Here is a 26,304-nt window from a genome sequence, read left to right on the forward strand (position 1 = left end):
CCAGAGCATCTGTGACAGGGAGGGTGGAGTAGGAATATGTGAATGTAGTTTATATTACGTCAGGGAGTCAGACGGATCTAGATGTCAATCCTGGCTCTATGATTTGCCAGCTGTGTGGATTCAGGGAACTTTAGCTTTTCCATAGTTGTAGTTTTTTTCCATCTGTAACATTGATATTAAATAATGTATTAGGGAGAATCCGTGGCAGAAGGGATTTTTATTAACGTCATCAAAGTTAAGGACCTTGAGCTGGGTGTGGTCGAGCTGGGTGTGGTCGCATATGTTTGTAATCTCCAGGACTTGTGAGACAGAAGCAGCAGATTTCTGTGAGATCAAGGCCAGACCTGTCTACAGAGAGAGTTTCAGGCCAGCCTGAGCTACATAACGAGAGCCTGTCACAAACAAACAAACAAACAAACAAACAAACAAACAAACAAACAAACAAGCCATCCATCCTCTACCCCCAGTCCACTCAGTCAAGGACTTGGGAGGACAACAGCGTAGTTTATCTGAGTGGACCCAGTCTAGGCTCATGAGCTCCTAAAACCAGAGAAACCCTGGTAGTTACACTTAGAGAGAAGCATGAGAACAGAACACAGTCCAGAGTTTCTATGTCTTTGCTTTTGAAGGTGGCAGAAGGATCCACAAGTCAAAGATGGTAGGTGGCATTTAGATGATGATTGAAGGGAGCAGGCAAAAGCACCTTGGCCTGAATACTGCCATTTTGGCTTCAGACTCCATTTTATCTGCAGGGTGAAATAAAGTTTAGGTTCCCAAGCCCTAGAGGAGCTGAGGACTTCCCAGTGGCTGACCACCCTCCTCCCTAAACCACAGCCACAGTCATTGTGCTTCTCTAGTTCTCTAGAAACATTCTGGCTGTTCCTAACCACAGCAGGAACAAATGAATCTGATTGGTTGGATGAACAGGCTTGCATTGTATGTTGGTTGACAATGGTGGAACACACAAGGTGAGTTCCTAATCTTTGATTTCTGATCGGTGAAGATTGTAGCTGTAACTTGGCAACAAATGTTGGTGAATTGCATACTTATAAACCCTGTTTCTGCCCCTCCTCTGAGCTGTCAGGAAAAACAAGTCTCCCAAGTTCTTGTCCTGCAGCCCTGATTGATCATTGACCCACTTATGTGGTTGATTACTGAAATCTTTGGAGCCCATAGTGTCGCCTCTCTCCTTCCTCATGGCTCATACCGAGCCTGGTGTAACAGTGATAAAGTCTAGGATATGGACTCTTCTTTAGAGCCTCGAAAAAGGAATATAGTTTTTCAGATGCCTTGAGTTCAGCCCAGAAGGGCCTGCATCCAATTTCATATGGAACTGTAAGGATGTGAACTGCTGTCTTAAGCTACTCCATGTGTGGCGACTCATTACAGCAGTCATAGGAAATGGAAAGCCACTGATAGGAGGTGGTTGTTGAGGGACATGGTGGGAGTGCTCTCTACTTGGGGAGATGAGAGCAGAGGTCTATGCCTGTTAACTTCAGATAGAGCACAGTTGACAGACCAAAGAAATGATCCCACCCAAGTCTAGCTTAGTGAACCAATGGGTACTATGGCTACGTACAGGAGTCTAGGTAAAAGGCTACTTACAGGAAGGTGGATGACCCAAAGGCTGCTGCTTTGTCCAAAAAAAAAAAAAAAGCCTACATCGGCAACAGAGTTGAAGAGAGGGAGATAAAATGAGTGACGTGGCATAGGAGGATATGGAGAGCCTCTGTCACAGACCACAACACAGACCTCTCTTCACAGTCTTTAAGACAGTTCTGTGTCTATCACCACTGCTTCCAAGAACTGATCAGTGCACCCCCACCCTCCAGTTTCTAAGTCCCTGCCTCCAGGGAAGCTTCTCATTTAGAGAGACAATGTTCTAGGGCCAGGGGAAGAGGGTGCATTGCTGGGAATCACTTGTTTTCTAAGTAAACACTAATACTCTTAGCTTCTTTGATTGCTGGGAACAAGAATAACAACCACAGACTTCTGGAAAATTTCCAGGGTATCTAGGATTAGTGTAGAGAAGATCTGAGCTGGAAGTGGGGGACAGGAAAGAGTGGTGGAGAAGAGAGGATGGAGAATTCGGTCAGCCACTGTTTACTGAGCCGGATGTGTGCTGACACAGCTGAGAGCTGAGATTGTGACCCGCTTGTGAAGCAGGGAGACATTCTCTTCTCTCTTCCCCCCTCCCTGCTTCTGTTCTCCACTCTCTCTCCCCCTTGGTCTCCCCATCTCCCCTTTATCTTTCGTTCCTTAGAGATGGGGTCTCATATATTCCAGGCTTGCCTCTGTGTAGCTAAGGGTGACTGTGAACTTCTAATCCTCCTTCCTCTACTTCCTGAGTGTGGGGGACTGCAGTCCGGTGCTACTAGACCAGTTTTATGCAGTTCTAGAGACAGAACCTGGGACTTCAAGCATGCTAGGCAACAACTGTATCAAATCAGCTGCCTCCTTAGCTCTTTTATCTTGAATCTCTCTGCTCATGGCGTCCATCTTTCCACAAAGATAGAGTTTTCATTAGTCATAACAATTTATTTGAGGATTGTGGCAAGTGCTTCTAATTTCTTGGTTTAGCATTTAGTAAACAAATGCTTGTTTGATTTTTGAATCTATCAAGCTCCTGCCCTGTACACAGCTCTGGGTCACACCTGTATGATGTAAAGGGCTGAGCTTCAGGGAGGTGGAGTGAGCTTTGTTTTGCTTACATAGTCTCCATCTCCATCTCCAGGGCTTAGCCAGGAGCCAGGGATGACGAAGGGGCTCAGTAAATATTTGCTTGCCTAGTGATTTTGTTGGGGGAGGCAAACTTGCTCCTAGTTGTCTCTAATTCAAGGTTGAATGAAGAAAGTGCAATTAATAAAGATTCTGGTAAATGCTGAGAGTTGGACAGAGGAGTGGGGAAGCCAGAAGTCTTCATGGAGGTGACTTTGGCTCTGAGCCTTTAAATTACCCCCAAGTCCCCAGGGTGTTCTGGAAGCAGCAAGTGGTTTGCTGTGCTCAAGCGTGACGCAAGAGGCAGTAGACCATGGATGAAGTGACACGATCCAAATTATGTCTTAGGAAGTTCATTATGGTGCCAGCCAAAGACGGCTTTTCTGAAGGGTAACAAGTGCTAGGACCGTAGGGTGGTGGGTGGTTGTGCATTCAGCAGAGTGACTCCCTGTCCATGGCAGAGAGCAAACAAAGAAGGATGGCTGGGGCGAGAACGCTGGGAGAGTGGCAGGCATCGTGAGGCTTAGCATTAACTGAATATCAGGCTTGACAGAAGGAAGAAGAGGAAGAGGAGGAGGAAGCAAGAACTGGAAATACTTTGAAGCTTTGGGCCTTGGGCCTTGGCGGCAATGTCATTTCCCCAAACGGGGACAGATTTGAAAGGAACTGAGGAAGAAACTAAGCTACATTTTGACATCTTAAATTATAGATGCGGGTGGAGTGTGCACACACGACATCTAGCCGAAAGCAGACACTGAAGCTGAATTGAAGGCATTTGGGAGCTTTCCATGTAGATGGTGGGAGCTGACACTACAGGAACGGATGAGACCCGTGGGAGAGGATTTGCCACTGGAGCAGAACAGCCGTCTGATGGCTGTGCATACCTGGTGAGGATTTCCACATCTCCTACCCTGTGAGAGTCACACATTCATCAAGTTCAAAACGGAACGAATCATTTCCCCATCGGCCCAGTTCTCTTTTTGACTTCTCTTGTTACTCAGTCTCTGTGTCACTCTGGCTCCAAATTCGTTACCTTTGTCATCTCCCCCAACTCTTGGTGGGCAATCTGGTGTGTGTGTGTGTGTGTGTGTGTGTGTGTGTGTGTGTGTGTGTGTATGCGTGCACGCAGAAGCAAGCTCCAAGGTATTTGTGAGTTGCACTGAGAGTGCAGGAGCAGCCCACTACACTTAGGTTTTTGTTTTTTTTTTTTATGTGAGGATTGAGGATCTGAGCACATACTTGTGCAGCAAGCACTTCAACCACTCAGCCATTTCTCTAGCTCCCATCCTTCTAATTCTTTATACAAGCAGTTTATCAACAGGCAATTCTGAAAATCCACAAAACAACAAAGTGGAGCTGGGCGGTGGTGGTGCATGCCGGTAATCCTAGCACTTGGGAGGCAGGAGCAAGTGGCTCTCAGTGTGTTCGAGGCCAGCCTGGTTTATAAAGCAAATTCCAGGACGGTAAGGACTTACACAGAGAAACCGTGTCTTGAAAAACTACCCAGCCAACCAACCAAACAAACAAACAAAGACAAAACAACCCCAACAGATCGGAGATACAGGTATTTATACAAAACTATTTTTATTTATTTATTTTTTGAGACAGGGTCTCACCATGTAGCCCTGGATAGTCTACATAGGAACTCTCTATGTAGACCAGACTTGCCTCAAACTTCCAGAGATATGCCTGCCTCTGTCTATTGAATATTGAGATTAAAAGCATGTGCTATGATATCCAGCATTTGGAAATTTTCATAGTGTAAAATTCTGGTCCTATCCCTATGTAAGCATAGTCCTGACTTCTTTTATGTATGAAGAGTCAAATTCTACCCTTTAAAGGGTCATTTTTATTGAAATGTAGACAATTATAAATCAGTAACTTTTTTTTTTTCTTGAGACTGGGTCTTTTTATGTAGTCCTGGCAATCCTGGAACTCTCTATGTAGATCATGCTGGCCTTGAACTCACAGAAATTTGCTTTCTCTGCTTTTCCAGTGCTGGAATTAAAGTCATGTGTCACCATGCCTGGCTTAAATCAGTAACTTTTCATGTCATCAAATAATCTCCTAAAACATCAATTTTTATTTATATTGCTGGGATGGAACTCAGGGCATTGTGCATGCTAAGCACATGCTTTACCATTGAGGACAACCCAGTGCCATGACTTCAGTTCTGAGAGGCTGTAAGGAATTCTGTTTCATAGATGCTCCAGGATTCCATTAGCTAACCCCTATAATATACTTCTATTTCTAGCCAGCAGCATTGTCCTTCTTATGCAGCAAATGCTACAGATATGAATAGACATATTTAGCATTTTTAAAAGTCCGTTTTAATTTTTCCTTAGAATAATTTTGTAGCCAAAATTTATAAATATATTTTAAAAACCTTTTAATTTCAGGATAGCCGGGTGGTGGTGGCACACGCCTTTAATCCCAGCACTCGGGAGGCAGAGGCAGGCAGATCTCTGGGAGTTCAAGGCCAGCCTGGTCTACAAGAGCTAGTTCCAGGACAGGCTCCAAAGCTACAGAGAAACCCTGTCTCGAAAAACAAAAAAACAGAAAAAAAATTCAGGATAATTTTAGGTTTATGGAAAAATTATGGAGAGTCTACAATTTTTATATAAACCACACACACCCAGTTTTCTTTTGTTTATATCTTAGATAGTACCTTTATCATTATATATATATGTATATACATACATACATATATACATACACACACACACACACACACACACACACATATATATATTTACACAGGTGTGTTCCTCTGCTGGTTGGAACTTGCTATGTAGTTCAGATTGGCTCCAAACTGGCAATTCTTCCTTGACCTTTCAAATGCTGGGATCATAGGCATCTTCCACCATCCCCAGAGTTCTAGTTAGGGGGTTCCATTGTTTGATGGAACACCATGACCAAAAGCAGCGTGGGGAGGAAAGGATTTATTTGACTTACTCTTTTACAGCACTGTTCACTACTGAAGGAAGTCAGGACAGGAACTCAACAGGAGTCGAGTCCAGGAGTCAGGAGCTGATGCAGAGGCTGTGGAGGGTGCTACTTACTATCTTGCTCCTAATGGCTCACTCAGCCTGCTCTCTTACAGAACCCAAGACCACCAGCCCAGGGATGATACCACCCACAATGGGCTGGGCCCTCCCTCATCAATCACTAGTTAAGAAAGTGCCCTACAGGCCTGCCTACAGCCTGTTCTGACGGAGGTACTTTATCAGCTGAGGCTTTCCCCTCTCAGATGACTTTGTTAGGAATATTCCTAACATGAGCTCTCTGCCAGTGCAAAACTCCCAATCAAGCCAAATCACAAGAAACCAAATTAAAGAACATCCAGGTTTAATGGGATTCCTGCGCTCTTGGATGGCAAATGCGACCACTGCAGGAGTGGTCAAGATTTTGGCGGCTGCCTTGACCCTCCTCAGGGGAGGGGTCAAGTTTTTGGTGGGCTGCTTTGACCCTCCTCAGGGGAGGGGGTGAAGTTTTGGCGGGTTCAGGGACAGGGCCTCAAAAGATGGAGTCCAGAGACTGGGACTTACAGACTTTAGCTGTGTCAACTTGACATAAAACTATCCAGAACACCCAGGGAATTAATTAACTTTTACTACATTACTATTATTAACTAAAGTCTGTCGTTTTAGCCAGATTTACTCTTCATCTGATTCTCTTTTTTTTCTATTCCTGAATTCCTCCAACATAGCATTTAGTTGCTGTGTTTCACTTTAGGCTCCTCTAAGCTTTGACAGTTTCTTAGACAGTTTTCCTTATCTTTGATGTCTGGAACATCAAACATTTAAGGAATACTGGTAAGGCATTTTGTAGGCTAGTTTTCAACCATAGTTGGTCTGATTGAAAGGCCTCTGGCCAGCCAGTCCCTGGCAAACATGGCTCTGGCAGGCCTTGCCCTTTTCTCCCATTCCTTCTGCCTTGCTACAAACCCTTAGATTACATTCCTAAAGCTAACCACCGAGGTTTATTCCCTTATTTGGCCGTCTCCTTCTGGGGCCGACTATCAAGGTCTAGCTATCAAAGTATTCAAGTCCAGATATCACAAGTCCCCTTTGGCTCACCTAATTAACATGCTCAATTAAACTTAAACACCTCATCCTAACACGGAGTTTCCCATCTCACCTTTATAAACCAACATTTGTCTATGGGCCATGTCTGTCTCCTCTCTATCCAGAGCAGTCCTTTGTCCCTCTGGGACAAATATCTTCCCCCTTTCCCTTGTTCCCTCCCCCCTTTCCCCTGTCCTCTATCTCCTGTCTTTGTCTCTCTTTTTTTGTTTTTGTTTTTTTCAAGACAGGGTTTCTCTGTAGCTTTGGTGCCTGTCCTGGAACTAGCTCTTGTAAACCAGGCTGGCCTAGAACTCACAGAGATCCACCTGCCTCTGCCTCCCAAGTGCTAGGATTAAAGGTGTGCACCACCACCACCAGGCATCTTTGTCTCTTATTTGTCTTTCTGGGACAAAAAAAAATCTCGTTGGTGCTGAGAACTTGGTCTTTGGGGGGTGCTGATACTTTTTTTTTTAAACTGGTTTCCTCTCTCCCTCCCTCCCTCCCTCCCTCCCACCTTCTTTCTCTCCCTTTCACCCCCTCTCTCCCCTTCCTTTCTTTCTAGAGATTAGACTGGGGTTATGGGTTTTTGGAAGGAAAGCACCATAACGTGTCATTCACATTAGACACCAAGCTCATGTGCTACCAACAGAACTGTTGATGTTAACTGTGATCCTAGCCAGGGTAATGTTTGCCAGGCTCCCCGCCGTAAAGCTGCTTCCTTTTGGGCTCCTTTCAGTACTGCGTTATTCGGAAGGAAGCTGCTATGCACAGCTCGAGAGGAAACAGGGGTTCTGCGTCAAGAGAGCATATGTCTTTTACAGGAAATTTATCTTTACTTACTTTTTCGTTCACTTAGGATGAGAGTATTAGTATTTCTTTTATGCTTTGAGTGATAATGCAGTATGGCTTGTTTTTTGCTCAAGCCACGTACACTTTTATACGTCTTGAGTAACAATGAGAAGGCAGGTGACCTACTTCTCCTTAATGTCAGCAACCTAAGAGAGATATATGTGGTCTCTGCCCTCCTTTCCCTCCTACCCCACTTCCTAGTTTCCCGGTGGCCCGCCCACCGCAGAGCGGAAGTGGGCGTTCCGCAGGGCGGAAGTGCAGGGAGGGCGTGTGTCCTCTCTTAGCGCCCGCCCCGCCCTTACCGTTGCAGCCCCACCTCTCCGGCCCAGACCGGAAATGAGGTCAGAGAGGGAAACCCAGACTAGAAGCTTCAGCCCCGAAGGAGGCGCCGGGTGCGAGTGGCTGCTGCAGCCGGTGAGGGAAAGGATGTCCGTGAGGCAGGGCGGCGCCTGGCGGGCTCCGGGTTGCAGCGGGGTGGCCCAGGGCACTGCGGGGCTGCGGCGAGTGACCGAGGGTGGCGGGGCCTTGCTGCCCTAGACGCGGCTCCTCATCCTGGGTGCTGAGGGTCGGGCGGCCTCCGCGGCGACAGTCCCCTCCGCTCTCGCTGGGTCTTTGGTGGGCGACAGCGAGAGCTCAGGCTTGGTATCCCGAGCAGGAGTCTCCCTGGCCCTTGGGGACGTGCTGGGCATGGTGGAGAGCCCTCCGAAACACGGCTTTTCTCACCTCGGTGGCGGTACCGTGACACCCCCTCCCCTCCACCCCTTCGCTGTGGGAGCCCAATCACTAGGACCAGATTTGAGACAGTTTCTGCCCTAGACAGCTGACCCCCTGTCTCGGGTAAGTCCAAACGAAAAGTTGCCTCTTGTCTCCCCTCCTCCCGTCACTGATGGGAGACTAAGCTAGTCTTGGCTGCTTGTGGCCCACCAGCGTCCCGAGTGACTCAGACCAGGGTGTCTCGGGATAGGCTCCTGAAAGTAAGCCTGGAGGTGTGGGTGTGCCAGGGCTCACTTTCTCCGTCCCCCGTGAGACGCAAGACTTCTGCGCCAGCATCTGAGGACACTTCGTTTAGTACACTTGCTCCACGTTAAAGTTTGTGCAGTTCTGCCTGAGTTTCAAAGCCGTAGTTCTTTGTTAGAGACTTGGATTTGCTGCTGTTCCCTCGTGTTTCTCTACTTTGGGTTTAGGGACATTTGCTTTCCAAATCCCATTCCTAGCGTTTTAAGCTATTACCGATTGCTGAACAGAAATGGTCTTTTTTATGTGCAAGGCTTTTGACACTTGAGGAAGTGTATTTGAGTGATAGTTTTTTGGAGCTAGGTGGCCCCATTGCTCTTGCAGACGTGACCCATAAACCGGGAAACTTTCCCTGCCTCTGAATTTGTTGACACAGGGACCCCTTGGGAACCGTTTATAGAAAGTCCTTTGCAAAATGTAAATTGTATGAAGGGATATATGGTCTGAGCTCAGCTTTAAACTCTGATTATGGCCGAGATGTACTCTGGGCTTAACAAGAGCTGGGGAGAAAGAGCTGTTTTAGTATACAAAAGTTAGGTGTTGTACAGATGGTATTAGATGTTCCTTTTCAAAGTGAAAATTTGAAAATTGCCTCTACCACTCATGCCTTGAAAGTGTTGCTTCTGCCGGCCAGAAGTCTTGGAGACGTCACCCTGCATACCCGTTTTAGTTTCATTTCTGTCCTGCTTTAGTGTGATTGGCTCTAAGGCACATAATTGGGGTGACCGACATGAGTAATCTTAAGTACTATGCTAAAATAATAATCATAATAAAAAATCAGTGCCATATTCTATGGTGTTCTGTATCTGGTAACTTCCAGGTGGCGGTTGGTACCATGGTAGTACCAGATGTAGGCTTTCCTTTTTCCCTCTTTCTGAGTACCTACTTGGGTAACCACAGATTCTTTATGAACCTTGCAAAGCCTTCCTGATAGCCGCCACTCAGATCTTTGTCTCCTCCTTCCCGCAAGCGTCTTTTGTGGGTATCCCAGACCACTGCCTGGCCTTCCATTGTGACTGGATTCTGTCCAGTGCTCCCTTAGCTCTCCCTACCATAGTGTTGAAGTCGTGTGATGAGCTGCCCCTCTCTGGTGAGACACTTTCTCATGTTCAGGCAATCAAGGCACACATTTAATTGGAGGAAAGAAGCAGCTTTGTTTGTTTTTGTTAATGTCCCAATTATCATCTGGTGAGCCATTGAATATATCGGTTTCAGGTATGTAACGAAACGAGGGCCAGACGCCTTATGTGTGTGGCTTTCGGGCACATGGATGTTGGAAACAGTGGTGATTGCAGTGGATAAAAGGAGTCTATTTCCCATAGCCTGGCAGGGAGCCACAGTGCCATTATGTGCTTTATAAAATTACTGGAAACACCAGGCTCTTCAAGCTTTTCTTCTTCTTCTTTCTGGCAGATGTGGCCTCATGGATGAGCTGGTACATGACTTAGCTTCAGCCTTGGAGCAGACATCTGAGCAGAGTAAGCTTGGTGAGCTGTGGGAGGAGATGGCCCTGAGCCCCAGGCAGCAGAGACGGCAGCTTCGGAAGCGCAGAGGCCGGAAACGCAGGTCTGACTTTTCTCACCTGGCAGAGCATGCCTGCTGCTTCAGTGAAGCCTCGGAGTCAAGTCTGGATGAAGCCACCAAGGACTGCCGAGAAGTGGCTCCGCTCACCAATTTTAGTGACTCTGATGATACATTGGTGAGCAAACGGCACCCAGCTCTCAGTGCCATCATTAGAAGTAAGCCACACTCTTGGCATGAATCTGACTCCTTTACCGAAAATGCGCCTTGCCGACCACTCAGGCGCCGGCGGAAGGTGAAGAGAGTGACGTCAGAGGTGGCCGCCAGCCTTCAGCAGAAGCTGAAGGTGTCAGATTGGAGCTACGAGAGAGGCTGCAGGTTCAAGTCTGCCAAGAAGCAGCGTTTGTCCCGCTGGAAGGAGAACACTCCCTGGACCTCATCAGGGCATGGGCTGTGCGAGGCCACAGAAAACAGGACTTTCCTAAGCAGAACAGGAAGGAAAGAGAGGATGGAGTGTGAAGCGGAGGAAGCGAAGCAGGGCTCTGACGAGAACATGTCAGAATGGTGAGAGCGCCCCTCCTAAAGCAAAGGTCTCCCTGGTGAATTCTCCCTGGAGTGCAATCCCAGGCCTGCAATGAGTTCCACTCTCTTCTAAGCAGGCCATGCTAGTGTTGCCTTTGTAGGCTGGCTGCCTGGAGTCAGCTGCTTTGCAAAGTGCCATTTGCGAATCTGTTTCTCTATGTCAAGAAGGCTGTGTGTAACAAACAGTTTAAGCCTAAAAGTAATTTCAAACATGAATTTTAAACCAGGAATTTGTCTTCAAAAATAATTTGCTGTTTTTTATATCGTTCGGTTCATACAAAGCTGCTGCTATTTAGAATCAAAAAGTATCAGCAAGAGCTGGTGTTGACAGCTATGACAGAGAAAGCACGGGGTGCCAGGTCTAGGCAGTTTGTAAACAGATGCAAGCTAGGTTTGCTCTTTAAGAATCGGCCCACACCGTTAATCCCAGCACTCAGGAGGCAAAGGCAGATGGATCTCTATGAATTCCAGGCCTACAAAGTAAGTTTCAGGACTGTTAAGAGAATCCCTATCTCAAAAGAGATAGAGAGAGAGAATGAGAATCATGACTTTCTATACTTTGGGGCTATAATTCTGTTTTCTGCTAGTTATAGTTTGACTGTATTGCATGCATTTCTTAGTTTGTGTGTGTGTGTTTGTGTACATGTATGCATGTGCCTGTGGAGGCCCAGAGTGAATGGTTATGTTTTCCTCTTTTCACCTTGTTTGTGGAAATTGTCACTAAGCCAGAGCTCACCAAGTGGCTTGACTGGATGGTCAGCAAGCCCTGGGAATCCACCTGTCTCAGCTCTCACAGTAAGATTATAGACATGCACTGCCACTCCTGGCTTTTATGTGGATGTTAGGGATCCACGTTCAAGTCCTCATGCTTACTCAGTGAGCACTTTACCCACTGAGCCATCTCATGGCTTCTTTAGTGCCTGCCTACCTGCCTGCCTCTGAGTGGGTGAGTGACTGAGTGAGTTTGTGTATGTATCTGTTTGTGTAATCAAACTCAGGTCATCAGCCTTGGCAACAGGTGCTTTAACCTACTCACTGAGCTATCTTGATCAGTCCTTGAGTGTTTCCCGATGGCAGACATTTAAGTTGTGTGCATATATAGTGTGGTTTGAAAATAACACCGTGAGTCCTTTTAATCTTGTATCACATGATAAAGTACTCTGGTGGTTGCATGTTTAAAATGTCAGTGTAGTTTTGGTAACTCACTTCTCTCCATGTCAGATCACCCTGCAAACTGTGGATACTTGGCAGCCTGATACCTGAATATTATTACTAGAGTTAAAATGTGACCTCTCCGTGAGGATGCCTTTGGTGTCTGGGGCAGTTCTTTGTGACACACTGCAGGATGTTTAGCAGCTCTGCCATGTTGCTACCCTTCTTCCTGTGTCCACTCGGATGCTGTCAGGGGTGGCCGTTAGGTGGGGTGAGCACTGCAGGTTTGTTAGATACTCTGTATGGTAGGCACTGTACTGCGTGTCTGCTGAATAGTTTTATTTATTCCTTACAATTATGGTAGAACCTCATTATTTGTATTTTTAGAAGAGAAAACTAGGTTTAGAGTTTGAGTAATTTGCCAGGGTCACCTAGTGCTCAGACAGAGTCAAACTGATTTCCAAGCTCATATTTCACTAGGTTTGGCTACCTGTTATGTTTTACAGTGTAGCACAAATAACTTTTCTTATGACCTTGTTCTTCTGAAATTCCCACCCTCAAAGGCACAAAGCTTAGGTCCACCAAGGCAAGGCTGTGTTGGTAACAATACAAGCCATGGAGGTCTGTGTGCTTCCTCCTTTTCTGAATGCCTTTGAATTTAACTTTGAAACTTTTTCTTACTAACTCTATTTTGCCAGTGTGTTCAGCTGTTTTGAAGTAGGCTTACAATTTGACTCTTGTAATTTTCTTCTAAGTTTGATTCTGAGTCCTGTTTATCTAATTTATATGTAGTTTTTGGATTATAAAGGTATTCTTCCCTCATACTCATACTATTTTTAATCAAACAAGAATTGCTTAGTCAACATGTAGCCTTTATGATTCTGAAACATGTTTCTGCATTCAAGGTACTGTAAGATCAGGCATTGACATCTTAGACTCTTAGAACTGAGAATGCAGACTTAAGATGGCCCTTTAGATTGTTGCTTGTGTCTTTTTCTTCCCTGGAATTTCTTGTTAAACTTGAAGATACTGTGTGTGCTAGAGACTGTCAGCTGTCTTCTCTAAGCACAGCTCCAAGCACAGGGCCTGGGCCTGTGGTCCAGCAGTGATGCGTCTGTCTTCTAGCTTCCTATCCCAGGCTGTCAGGCTCTAGGTTCTGTTAACATATATACACCAGAAGAGGGCACCAGATCTCATTATAGATGGTTGTGAGCCACCATGTGGTTGCTGGGAATTGAACTCAGGACCTCTGGAAGAGCAGCTAGTGCTCTTAACCTCTGAGCCATCTCTCCAGCCCCCCAGGCTCTAGGTTCTAATCTGAGAACCAGGAGAAACTGAAGTCAACAAAAGTTCTCATGAAATTCTTCTTTTCACACTGAAGAGACCTGACTCTCCTCCGTGGGCTTCCCCCCCGGCCAGGACTTCAGACACTTGCAGAGATAGGGATGTCAAAGTTGTTATCACTGAAGAAATAGTGGGTGGAGTGGCAGTGTGACATTGATCCTGTGTGAACAGTGGCTGGAGGGGGGATTCTAAAAGGAGACCCTCTTGGAGGCTAAAGGGCTCAGCAGTTAAGAGTACTTGTCAAAAAGCCTTGAGATCAGTTCTTAGCACCCACACTGGGTTACGTACCTGTAATTCCAGCTCTAAGGAGATCCAATACGCTTTTCTGGACACACACACTCACATACACACCTTAAAAGGCTCCCTTGTGCTCTCACTGCCCACTGTTAAGATTATTGAAACAATGGACCCAAAAGTTTAAACTTTTCCCAGGAGTCCCATGCTGGAGCGCAGGGAGAGGCTGAAATCCTAGTAGTGACCAGAAGAGGTGCTTGCTTTACAGGAAGATATCTCACAGTCTGGACAACTTACCTTACTGTTAAGTTAGCATGGTGACGCTGTTACAGGAGGGTATGGAAACCCTAGGAGATTTCTCTCCCTGATTCCAGCCAAACTAAATAATTCCACCTTCATTTATCCATTTATATTTCCAAATTTCTTTTAAAATACAGGGAAACTAGGTGGTGGGTTTATGGCAATAGTAATGGACACACACTGAGAAAAAGTCTTTGAAATGTGTAATTTAATTATAAGGCATGGTGGCGCATTCTTTAGTCCCAGTATTTAAGAAGTAGAGACAGGAAGACCAGGAATTCAAGACCAGTCTCAGCTACTTAATGAGTTTGAGACCAGCCTGGGCTATATGATACTCTGTTTTTAAAAATGAATAAAGAGAATCAAATTTTTAAAGGAATGTTAAATCACTTCTTGACTTTTCTCCATTTATCTGTTGTTACAAATAGAAGTGCCCTTGTATTTTTCCCCTAAACACATTCTGTCGAGTGACGGGTGCTTCTTATTTTCTGGCATCAGAATATGTCCAAACTTACCTCATCATTGAAGTAGAATAAAAATTTTCAATTTTCAAGCTGCTCTTCATTATTACTTATTTTTACTCATTATTACTTTATTATTTAAGATAGGGTCTTTACCTCAGGATGACTTGCATCTTGCAATCTTCCTGCCTTAGCTTCCTAAATGTTAGAATTACAGGCTTGTGGCTTCTAATTTGTTTCACTTTAGTGTTGGGGGTTGAACTCAGAGCTTTGTACATGGTGGGCAGGTACTCTGAAACTGAGCCTCACCCAAGACCCATTTTATAAGCAGGGCTAACATTAGACTGCAAATAGAAAATAGTTATGATTTGTGTATTACTCCCTGTTGGCAAGTTGATTATGTCAAAATTATCCTACCTTCTGCTTTAAAAGACGTCCTTTCAAGAATCCCTGTGGCTGCTATTTAATGAAGCTGCCTGGCTGTGCCATGTTTCAGTCACATAGAGATCAAAGTGTTGAACTTTACTTCCTGTCAGTCATGTTGAGGGTTCTCACCATCAGCCCTGTAAACTTACTAACCTTGATCCACCTTGTAAAATTACTGAGATAAGAAGTTGATTATTAACCTTAGCCTAGTCTGTGGGTAGTGTTTTAAGAAACGATGTATTAAGTGCTTTGGATTTGGTAACGTGTATGTTAATTGGCTTTATTTCTAGTTTGCTTAAATTTGCTTATTGCTAGCAATTAAAAATTGCTAACAGTTTAAAGCCTTGCTGCTGTTTCTTCCTCTGTTCTGTTCTTCAGCTGTGTTCCAGCTAAGACTTGTGAGGGTTTAGAAATGGGTGTTACATAATAACTTTATTCATGCTTTGTAAAGATCAAGTTATTACTATAATGTCTTCTGTGTATTTATGGGAGTAAACACTCTGAGATTTTACAAATCTTGTAAAATTAGTTCCTTCAAATATCATTACTTTGTTCAGATTTTCCGAGTATCACTTGTCCCTAAATGATGAGCTTAGCTGATGCTCTCTGCTCTCCAGCAGTGCAGTGTATGTATATGTAGCTCTTACATAAAGTTTAGTTCTCTTATGAGCAGATTAGTCTCATCAAGAGCCTTCCTCAGGTGATGGATTAGAGGCCAGTCTCACAGAAAGAAAATAGTCCCTTTTCTTGGAAGGCAAGTGACAGAGATGGAGTGCTAGGCCTGTCCCCTCCTTCCCCACCCCATGCTGACCTTCTGCAGCCCCTTGGTGCCTCTTGTTTTCTTATTTTTTATAGAAAATCAATATCCTTTCTGACACAAACAATAGCTCAGAAGCGAGAATAAATGGGAGGAAGCTGAGATCTCTGTCCATCACCTCTCCCTTGAACTGCCCCAAATTCTTTAATTATGAGTGTGCTTTGCACCAGGTGTTTGTGACAGTGAAATTGCTAAATGAGGACCATTTTAACCAAAGATTGGGTGATCAATAACATTCTATAGCAGTAGCTTGTTGGATCAATAGCATTCATTATTTCATGGTTAAGGTAAGTAGTCTCCTTTGCAACTGGGGGTCATTAATCAGGGGTTACTGGGGCAGTGGAAAGAAAATATGTAGTATTGGAAGTTCTGTTTTTCTTTTCTGTAAACAGAGGTGCCGACCAAGTAAATACTTACCTTTGCAGCTATTGACAGCGTTCACTGAAAGGTACTGGAAGACTAGCACAGACTGCTATATAGACTTAGTCTGTTCTGATAGTGCATCCTCAGAAACAGTCCCAAGACACTCAGGGAGGCACACGTGATATGACTGTATTTGAAGGTCCGTCTCTTAGAGCCTCCCTTCCAAAAAGAACTTTGCTAGAAAGTACAGATCTAAACAGTAAATATATAATATTATAGAGCAGAAAATGAAAATGAAGTGGATCATTTCATTGAGTCCTGAGTTCTAGGTTACTGCAACAATTAGGGATTCCAGCGTGGGCTTGATGTCCATTACCATTATCCCAGAGCTGAGAGAAGTAAGCTGGAGCACTTCTTTAAGGACCCCTGGAGAGCCTGTGCTTCTTAGTCTGCCTGCTGTTAGGAATTCTGTGAACTTGTATTTTAAAAGGCATCTAATAAACAACTTCAACTATCTACTATAATACTTAGGAAAAATCAGACATCTGTACTAGTGAGAAGCCTCAGTGTGTGAAGCTGCTTGCCGTCAAGCCTGAGATCGTGAGTTGGATCTCCAGGACTCGTGTGGTGGAAGGAAAGAACCAGTTCCCCACAAGTTGTCCTCTGACCTCCATACGTGCACTGTGACACTCATAACCCCCCCCCATCAGTCATCAAGCAAATGTAATAGAAGCTGAAAACAACAGGAAAAAATGAAACGTTTGCACACTCACATTACCTGAAACCAGGATGAGAGCTAACCTATCAGCCAGGTTTCCTCTGCTGCAGGCTAGTATATTGTGAAATGTAATCTTGTCTGCCCTGAAAATGCAAGACCTTGTGTGCATTCTCCCCAGGCAACCCTAGGTTCAGAAATGCAAATATGGCCAGAACGTCTCAGATGGTGTGTTAACTTCCTCCTTCACTTCCAACCTATATCTTTCAGTTTTCTGTGAATAGGGAAGTCTGGTTCTCTTAGTGTGTTTGTGTGTAGGAGGCAGTCAGGGGAAGCTGAGCCTTTAAGCATACAGTTTAGTATTGCATGGCCAGAAAAGGAGAAAGATCCTCTCTGTAGTGCATTCTAGACTGTCGTGTTTCCTATGCCTCAGTTTGTTACAAATTGCTGGTGTGGGTTGGGGTGAGAGTCAGGTAGTGAGGGTAGGGAGGTGATCCAGTGTCAGTCTAGGAGACCTGTGGGAGTTGAAACCCAGTAGCCCTGGGAATTATGTCAAGGCCTCCTCATGCCTCGTGGTGAGGGGTGGGTCAGGCAAAGGAGAATGGGCCTGAGGGCATATAAGTATATTTTCTTGGACAGATAGTAACCAGTAACCTTTGAATAACTGGAAACAATCCCCAACTTGACAAATAAGATTACTTGGAATTAAAAATCTGCTGCACAGCAAAAGCAATAATTATCAGAATAAAGAGAGCCTCCAGTATGGGAGGAAATCTGCCAACTGTTCTTCCCAGTAATACCCAGAGTCTACAGAGAACTCAGAAAAGTAAACACCAAAACAAATAATCCAGGCAGTAAATGGGCATATTGTTTGAGCAGACAGTTCTCAAAAGAAGTACAAACTCTCAATAAATATGTGAAAAAATGTTCATTATCCTTAGCCATCAGGCAAATGCAAATCAAAACTACATTGATATTCACTCAGTTTTTACCTCAGTCAGAATGGCTGTCAGCAAGAAGTCAAACAATAGCAAATGCTGGCAAGGATGGGGTTGGGGGACACTTATACTGTCTTGGAATGTAAATTAATGCAGGCACAATGGAAATCAGTATGGAGGCTTATCTACCTGAAGGAATTCATGCCAGCCCAGGACAGAGATAACTTTATGCCCATGTTTGTTGTGACACTTTTCACAGTAGTCACGTTACAGACTCAGCCTAGCTGTAAAGAAAATACTGTTTGCAGACACAATGGAATATTATTTAGCTATTAAGAATAATGAAATCATATCATTGCAGGAAAATGGCTGGTACCAGAGATCATGCTGAATGAAGTCAGCTAGGCTCAGAAAAACAAGTATCACATGTATTCTCTCTTATATGTAATCTAGACATTTTTTAAAAAGGACTTGAGCCGGGCTGCGGTGGTACATGCCTTTAATCCCAGCACTTGGGAGGCAGGCGCATCTCTGAGTTCGAGACCAGCCTGGTCTACAGGAGCTAGTTTCAGGACAGGCTCCAAAGCTACAGAGAAACCCTGTTTCAACAAACAAACAAAACAAAACAAAGAAACGAACAAAAGGACTTGAAAGCTGTGGAGCAGCCATTTGGGAAGAGGAAAGGGCAGGGGCCCAGCATGGGAGGAAAAGCCTGTGGGAGGGGTGATTAGGAGCTCTGTATGTAGTATACAGTTATAAAGATATCATAATGAAATGTGGAATTTTATACAGTGATTTATGACTAAAAGCATGCTAGAACATGAGGTCAGAGGAATTGAATTAAATTCTGTCCAGTTTCATTTATTTAAAGGAGAAATATTATAAATAATTTGGGACATGTTCACTAAAAGAAAAAGAGGCTTTTGAACACATTCTGTAGAATGATGGAAAGGGGAACATTGTTCTCAGAGTTCAGGGGAGGAACAAACCTTTGAAGACTGCAGTGACAATTAGAAGAATATTATAGGAAGTATTCACCAGGATACAAATAGAATCCTTTTGAAATAGGAAACAGAATTGGAAGGTGCGTATTCAGACAACCAGTATTGGGGAGAAAAACGTACAAGGAAATTTGAGGTATAATTGTAATTACAAAGTGAAGGACAGAATTGATGATATGGAAAACTTCCGAGTCTTCTCAGAATGCAGATGGTGAGTGAGGACATCAGGTCTGGAGGGTAGGAAATCAGAGCCCAGTCAGTGCATGTATTCTCCCAGTGAAGAACCAAGACATTGGCAAAGAAGGGCTTAAGAGATACAACTGATGGGGGAAAAAATTACTGAATGGAAAAAAAAATTAAACCTGAGTTTAAAATTGATAACTAAAGAAAACAATTCTCTCCCCATATATGTCCTGGTAGTGCATTTTAAGTTCTGCATTGGCAGTCTGGTTGGACCAGGTATGAAGACAGATCCTAAAAGGGATGAAAATACCATTGCATTCATCCCCAGTGATAAATGTGAGGGGCTGTATTTGCTGGCAAAATTTAGAGGAGAAAAGCTTTATTTTCTTCTTACATATAAAAAAGATAAATTTTATGCGGAAAGGCAACAAAAAGCTTCAGAAATAGGGGCTGGAGAGAGGGCTCATTGGTTAAAAACACTGCTGCTCGTTGAGAGGACCCAGGTTTGATTCCCAGCACCAACATGCTAGCTCACAACCACCTGTAACTCCAATACCAGGAACATCTGACACCCACATATGCATACACCTCTACATACACCAGCATATGCATAATACACAGACACACATACAGGCAAAACACTCATACACGTAAAAAGTAAGACTTGTTTAAAAAGCAAGTTTCAGAAATGTAGGTCCCTTAAAAATGAACCCTTACCCAACTAAAGGTGAATTGCTGTTAATGCTACAAATAGGTAGACGATGTTTTAAAGGATGGGTGGGCTTCTCTGAGCTCAGCCACAGCCTAAGGTACCCAGCAAACTACACAATTGTCCTAGTCCCTTCCACGTAAACTGGCTAGGTTGCTGGCTGCATTCGTGGTACCATCTAGATGGATTCAGGCTCATGATGACCTGCAGTTGCATAGTCTCCACCTATGGGGAAGAGTAGGGGTGTCTTGGGTCAATGCTTCTAAAATATTTTTAAAGTTTTTGTTAAATACATTATTACGAAATTTGAAAAATTAACCTAAAAGCTTTTCTTATTGTAATAATCATAAGAGCCATACATTTCTGTTTAGTTTTAAATATATAAAAATTATATGTAAGAGGTAATGTCTTAAGCTTCTTGGCTAATAAATGGGGACAACAAACCTGCATGATAACTTTATAGTTCAAGTGTGTGTGTGTGGTGTATTGTGTGAATGTGTGCACTCAGATGTGCACAGCTGGGTATGGAGTCCAGAGGAGGACATTGGTATCTTCCTTTATCATTGCCCTCCTTAGCCTTTGGTCTGTCACTGACACTGGTGTTCAGTTAGGCTGTCTGGTCAGCAAGCACCAGTGTACTTCTCTCTCTCCACTCAAATGCCATTATTATGAAAAATGCTTCCAAGGGCTGCGGTGGTGTATGTACATTCAGTGGTGAGGCCCAGGCTTCTGTCCCCAGTATAGGAGGGAAAAAATTGGAGGTGTTGCTAAATGACCCTGAGAGGGATGCAAAATTGCCTCTAGTTGAGAATGACTGCCGAAGATGTTTCTCTACTGAAATTGGGTTTTCACTTCATTGGCTCAGCCTTCTCTAATAAGCATGAATTTCAAGTTGAGAAAATGAAAAAAAACCCAAACAATTGATTTTTCCTATAAAATAAAGATACCATAGTTTTAAAACTGAGACCTTAGACTCACTTGAAATTATAACCTTTAGTCTTGTAAAAGTACATACAATTCATTTTCGGAATTTGGAGAGACAGAAGCCATTGAGTCACTTCTGAGGATATAATGCTGAACTGTTAAGTGATGGACTGAGATGGTTATAGTAGACGAAGTGTGGGGGCAGTTTATGGGGCTCATTCCTGTGATCCATGCTTATGTGGATGTGAATATGTGCCTAATCATCTGCTCCACTGAGAGAGCCTCTAATTACAAACTGGTGGGAAGCTTGGGTGTGTGTGCTGGATGATGTGTGATAAAGCAAAGTGCTACTTGTAAGTGATGTGTGTGTGCGCCAACCACTTTCTTTTCATTCTAATAGGTGGGAGGTGCTGGCCACGCTGGCTTTCTTTACACTTGTGTTATTTCATTTGGTTGTGCTTCAGTTGCTTTTCCAATAATGCTGTAGTAATTAGATAATACAGCTGGTGGTCCAAACTCTAGGCTCTAATTTTGTGTCTCATTTAAAATGGTGATCATGCTGCTCAGTGAAATATGGAAATATTTTTTAAATGGAAAGCATTGTAGAGAAGTATGGGGTCAGTTAGACAGTTCAGTGAGTGAAGGTGCTTGCTGCTAAGCCTATGATCTGAGTTTTATCCCTGGATCACACTTGAGTGAAAGCAGACAACCCATAGGGCTAGCTAGATGGTTCATGGGTAGGGGTGCTTGCTACCAAGGTTGACACCCTGAGTTCAATCTCTGGGTCCAATCTCTGGGTCCCACATGGTGGAAGACAAGAAGCAACTCCCAGAAGTTGTCCTGTTGACCACCATATAAGTGTATGCACACACATACACAAATAAATAAGTGAACCAGAGAACTCACCTTCTCCAAGTTGTTCTTAGACTCCACTAAATTTCCTTTTACCCCCCCCCACTCTTTTTGACATTTTTCAGCTGTTAAAAGGGGATGCTTTTCCTAGTGTTGTAAGGCTAAACTCTAGACCTATACTATCCCTTATTAATTGAAAGATATTTGTCTTTAGGGCTGGAGAGATGGCTCAGAGGTTAAGAGCATTACCTGCTCTTCCAAAGGTCCTGAGTTCAATTCCCAGCAACGACATGGTGGCTCACAACCATCTGTAATGAGGTCTGGTGCCCTCTTCTGGCCTTCAGGCATAGACACAGAAATAATAATGTATACAATGATAAATAAATAAATAAATATTTTTAAAAAAGATATTTGTCTTTGGAAAGCACTCTCCTAATTCTTTGTATTCCTCTCCTGTTATTTTGACCCTGAGGATTTATCAAGTGCATCATTTAAATTGCCATTGAGATGATTCTTGCTAGGCTTGGTGCAGGCACCAGCAGTGTCTGGTAAACATATAACTGGGCTAATGGGGAGAGAGTCTTTTACTTTCCTATTAGAAACTTTTTTGTTTTCCTACTTTAGGATTGGATTGAGGGATTTTTGTGCAAAGTAATGTAGTTCTCTCCATTATTTTAGAGCGAGCCTAGGAAGAGTTTGTGTGTACTTTGGTAGGTTTGGATCTCATAAGCCCATGAGAGAGGGGAGGACAGGACAATTCCTGAGCAAAAACCAGGAGGTACAGAGGCTGCTCGAGATGCTGTCTCTTTAATTGGTTGGCATTGCATTATCTGCTCTTTGTAGGCTAGTTTTCCTTTTTATCTGAAGATTCGGAGGCTAGATTCTGTCTTCCTATTGAGCGTCAGAGGGCCACACGTGAGATGGATGCTACAGAGGTGCGATCAGTTTCTCTGAGCAGAAAAGAGATACAGCTTTTTTTCCTTGTCCAGTCAGAAGGCTCCTGACAAAGTTAGAAAAACATTTAGGGCTTGACAGTGGGAAAGAATATGCAGGAGCCTGACATCTTGCATTCTTGAGCTTGTCTACAAAGGTGCTAAAAGAAAATTGTTTTTACTGAAAGGTATCAGCGTGGTGGTGAACATCTTTAACCCAGCACTAGGGAGGCAGAGGCAGGAGGATCTCTTTGAGTTCCATGACAGCCTGGTCTATAGAGCTAGTTCAGGACAGGGCTGTGTAGAGAGACCCTGTCTCAAAAACAAAACAAAACAAAAGCTGTCAGCCGGGCAGCCTGCCTACCTGTTGGTCTGTCTGCCTACCGGTGCCTTCCCTCCCTCACCCCTTGTTTCTTACTGGTTTTTTTTGTTTGTTTGTTTGTTTGTTTCAGATAGGATGTCTTGAACTCAGCTATCTAAGAGGATGACTTTGAATTTCTGGTCCTCCTCCCTGCTCTTCCAAGTGCTGAGATTGTGCGTGTACATTCCTTCACCTGTGCAGGGCTAGGGATTGAACCCAGGGTTTTATGTATGCTAGACAAGCTTTCTCCCCATTCAGCTACATCTCTAGCCTCTTATGAGTTAGTTTCCAATGAGTGTTAATTTAACATTTTATAGTTGGTTAAATTATTCAGAAATCTTACAGTCTTGATTTGTTAGGAGTCATAATCTCAGAGATGGAGAGATGGCTCAACAGTTAAGAACACTTTGTCTTGCAAGAGGACCAGAGTTTGGTTCCCAGTGCCCACAGGGTGACTTAACAACCGTCCATAACTGCGGTTCCAGAGAATCTGACACACTCTGCTAATCTCTGAGGGTTTCAGGCACATATATGCAGGCAGAACATTCATATACATAAAATAAAATAAATCTAATTTTTTTTTAAAAAACAATCTCTGAGCAAGAAATGAGTGAGAAGGGCTGTAGGACTGGACACCTTTGGCCCTAGTTCAGAAGGGACATATTTGCCTTTCTAGCAAGGACTTCATTCTTGCTCTTGCTTTTTAGTTCTTGTGTGCAAGCATGCTTTGCAGCTCCCACTTTTTTTTTTCCTTCTTAGCAAATTGTACTAACAGTTTTCTTTTTGAGTCCTGGAGAGATAGCTGAGTAGTTAAGAGCACTGTCTTGTTCTTCTAAAGGACCCAAGTTCATTTCCCAGCAACCATATGGTTGCTCACAACCATCTGTAATAAGATCTGGTGCCCTCTTCTGGTTTGCAGTCATATATGCAGGCAGGCAGAACATTGTACACATGACAAATAAAATAAATCTTTAGGAAATAATTTCTTTCTTTTCTATTTGGTTTTTCAAGACAGGGTTTCTCTGTGTAGCCCGGCTGGCCTCAAACTCACTGAAATCTGCCTGCCTCTGCTCCCTGAGTGCTGGAATTGAAGAGACATGCTGCTGCCACCACCCAGCTAACAATGTTTTGTTTTCTTTTTTAACATGTACTTACTGTTTCATATCACAAATTACTCTTGAGAGAATACACAGAATTAGAAAATGCTGTCATAATACACTGATTTCCACATTGGTAGAATAATGATAGTTTTATGGAATAACTGTTCTATAGACATAATGTTTTAAATCAAGACTATACATACCTCCCTTGGTCATAGTTTTAGAGTCCTGATAATGTTTTTATGACATCATTGTCATTACAAACTCCATATGGGAAACTCTTAGATAAGTTCAGTCCAAGTTCTTTCAAGAATATTCTCTTAAAATACTGTTGACACAGTAGGAGAAAATATTTATCATATTTTTTGATCAACAGATATTTTTAGAGCCTGCCCTTTTAATTTAGAATATAAGGATAAAATAGATTCCATGTAAAAATAATCATAGAAGCATTGTATGTTGTAGTGTTGCTGGTGACTTGAATTAATAGAATCTTGATAGACCTTACGATGAAACACCTCTTTTAATTTTTTTGACATTAAAACAATGGGAACATACTCACTGTAGGGTAGAACTTACAATACAGGGATCCACATGCTTTTTCTTTAATGAGCCACACAGGCAGTATCTGAGGACTTTGTAGGCTCTCCATTCTCTGGTGCATCTGTTTATCTTTGTAGTCGTTAAGCCCCAGATGATACATAAATGAATGAGCATAGCTGCATTCCAATAAAACTTTATTTATGTACATTGAAATTTGAATTCTGTGTAATTTCTAAATGTCAGAATATACTCATTTTTGGAGTTCTTTTCCCAACCACTTTAAACTGTAGAAACCATTTGAGGGCTTCTGCACTCATCTCCATACCTCATAGGTCATACCAGAAGAAGAAAGAAAAGGAGAATAAGCTATTGGTTGCTGCTTCCTATGACCTTTTATAGCAGTAACTCTAAATGTATTGAAACTAGTTTAATATGCAAGAGTTAGCATTCTTCTCTTACCGTTGGAGGGGAGATGAGTAAACTTTACCTGTATCTTCTATGTGAAATTTACATACCAGATTGACGGAATGGGCTGAAGTGAAGTTAGAGAGACGATTGGGATGTTTCCATTTGAAAATGGTTTTTGACTGGAATAGCTGAGTTCTCTTGTATTTTTTTTTTCCTAGTGAAACTAGCAGTGTGTGCAGCAGCAGCGACACAGGGCTCTTCACCAATGATGAAGGACGGCAAGGTAATCTTGGTAAAAGTTTAGAAGTGTTTTTAAAGACTTACTATTTTTTAATTTAAATTATGTGTATACATGTGTGTCTGAGTGTAGGTATGTGCAAGTAAGCGCAGTCACCTGTGGAGCCCAGAAGAGGGCGCCAGATCCCCTTAGAGCTGGAGTTACAGGTTGTGAGCTATCTGATATGGGTGTTGGAAACCAAACTCTGGTCCTTCGGAAGAGCAGTACACATTCTTAACTCTGAGCTTTTTCTCCAGTAATCTTGGTTCCAGCTTTGGGACTTTGTCTCAGTGATTGATTCAGTTCAGTAACTGTGGAGTGACTTATTGATGGTGTGTGAGACCCACTTGGGGAACTGTGGACAGTTCAGATTCCCTGAGCTGCTCAAAATCAGATGGGTTTGGAGTTGGACCCTGAAGTCTGTAGTTTTTACAGGCCCTGAAGTAATTCTTAAGGCTGGAACTTGTGAAAGTTTCTCTTACTTTTAACCAGTAATATTCTCATACATAATTCTTTTGGGAAGGGTTGATATGTTCTTTTTACTGAGGAATAACTTTTGCCTTATTTAAGTTTGAATGCCTGAAGATTATGATAGAGTCATATGGATAACCCTGTAGTGTCCTGGAAGAATATTTAATAAATGTCTTAAAAAGTCACTTAAATGTGCATATTTTTTCCTGGAGGTATCCTGACAGCCTTTACGTGTGTGTGTGTGTGTGTGTGTGTGTGTGTGTGTGTTGCCTTTTGATTTTGTTTGTTTTAGATGTTTTTAAATTTTAGTATATAAGTGTTTTTGCCTGCATGTATGTAATGTGTACCATGTGTATGCCTGGTAATCTCTTAGGTCAGAAGAAAGGCATTGAATCCTGGGAACTGGAGTTATGGATGGTTATGTGTCCCCATGTGGATATTGGCAACTGACCCCAGGTCCTCTGCAAGAGCATCAAGTGCTCTAAACTAATAAGCATCTCTCCAGCCTCTGCTTTTTAAAATCACCTATTGTGTTATGTGCTTTCCATTGAAGCATTCCACAGCTAGGGATTAATATTCTTAAATATTTATTTTTTATGTTTTGCGTATGTGAGTGTCTGAGCATATGTATGTGCACCATGAGGGCTCATGATCCTGAATGCATCAGAAAACTCATAAGATCCCCTGGAACTAGAATGGTGGATAGTTGTGAGCTGCCATGTAGGTGCTTGAAACTGAACCTAGGTACTAATCACAGTAAGTCATCCTAAAACTGAGCCATCTTCTTGGCCCCAGGAATTATTTCTAACCATGCCCCCTTATACATTGCCTGGAATATAAGAGCCCCAATTAAGTTGATTAACCTAGGTAAGTGTAAGAGAGGGTGCAGTGAAGCCCCCAAACTAGACTACTCTGTATAGACAAAAAGGTTTATTGGGATCAAACAGCCAAGGCTGCCTCTAGGAGAGGGTGGCAGAGAGAAGCAAGATGGCAGGATTTTATCTGACAGTCTCACAAAACCTCTTCTACCTCAGGCAGTCCC

General features: G+C 43.3%; 1 protein-coding gene across 9 annotated transcripts in view; it reads left to right on the forward strand.

The window, feature by feature from the left end:
- The first annotated feature begins 7,983 nt into the window (after window positions 1-7,983).
- Gpatch2l (G-patch domain containing 2 like) overlaps window positions 7,984-26,304 on the forward strand; it is a 53,669-nt gene continuing 35,348 nt past the window's right edge. For 8 of the 9 annotated variants that reach the window (XR_003377125.1, XR_003377124.1, XM_005343382.2 and 5 more), the window contains exons 1-3: window positions 7,984-8,048; window positions 10,062-10,733; window positions 24,733-24,797. Coding sequence is in view for 7 of the 9 variants with exons in the window: in XM_005343382.2 (XP_005343439.1) it covers window positions 10,072-10,733; window positions 24,733-24,797 (727 nt within the window). In the remaining 2 variants the exon portion in view is untranslated. Of the gene's footprint in view, window positions 8,472-10,061; window positions 10,734-24,732; window positions 24,798-26,304 lie in introns of all 9 variants that reach the window. The other variant, XM_026780220.1, reaches the window with a different exon arrangement.

Source organism: Microtus ochrogaster, chromosome 1 (genome assembly GCF_000317375.1).
Source record: "Microtus ochrogaster isolate Prairie Vole_2 chromosome 1, MicOch1.0, whole genome shotgun sequence".
Classification (NCBI taxonomy): domain Eukaryota; kingdom Metazoa; phylum Chordata; class Mammalia; order Rodentia; family Cricetidae; genus Microtus; species Microtus ochrogaster.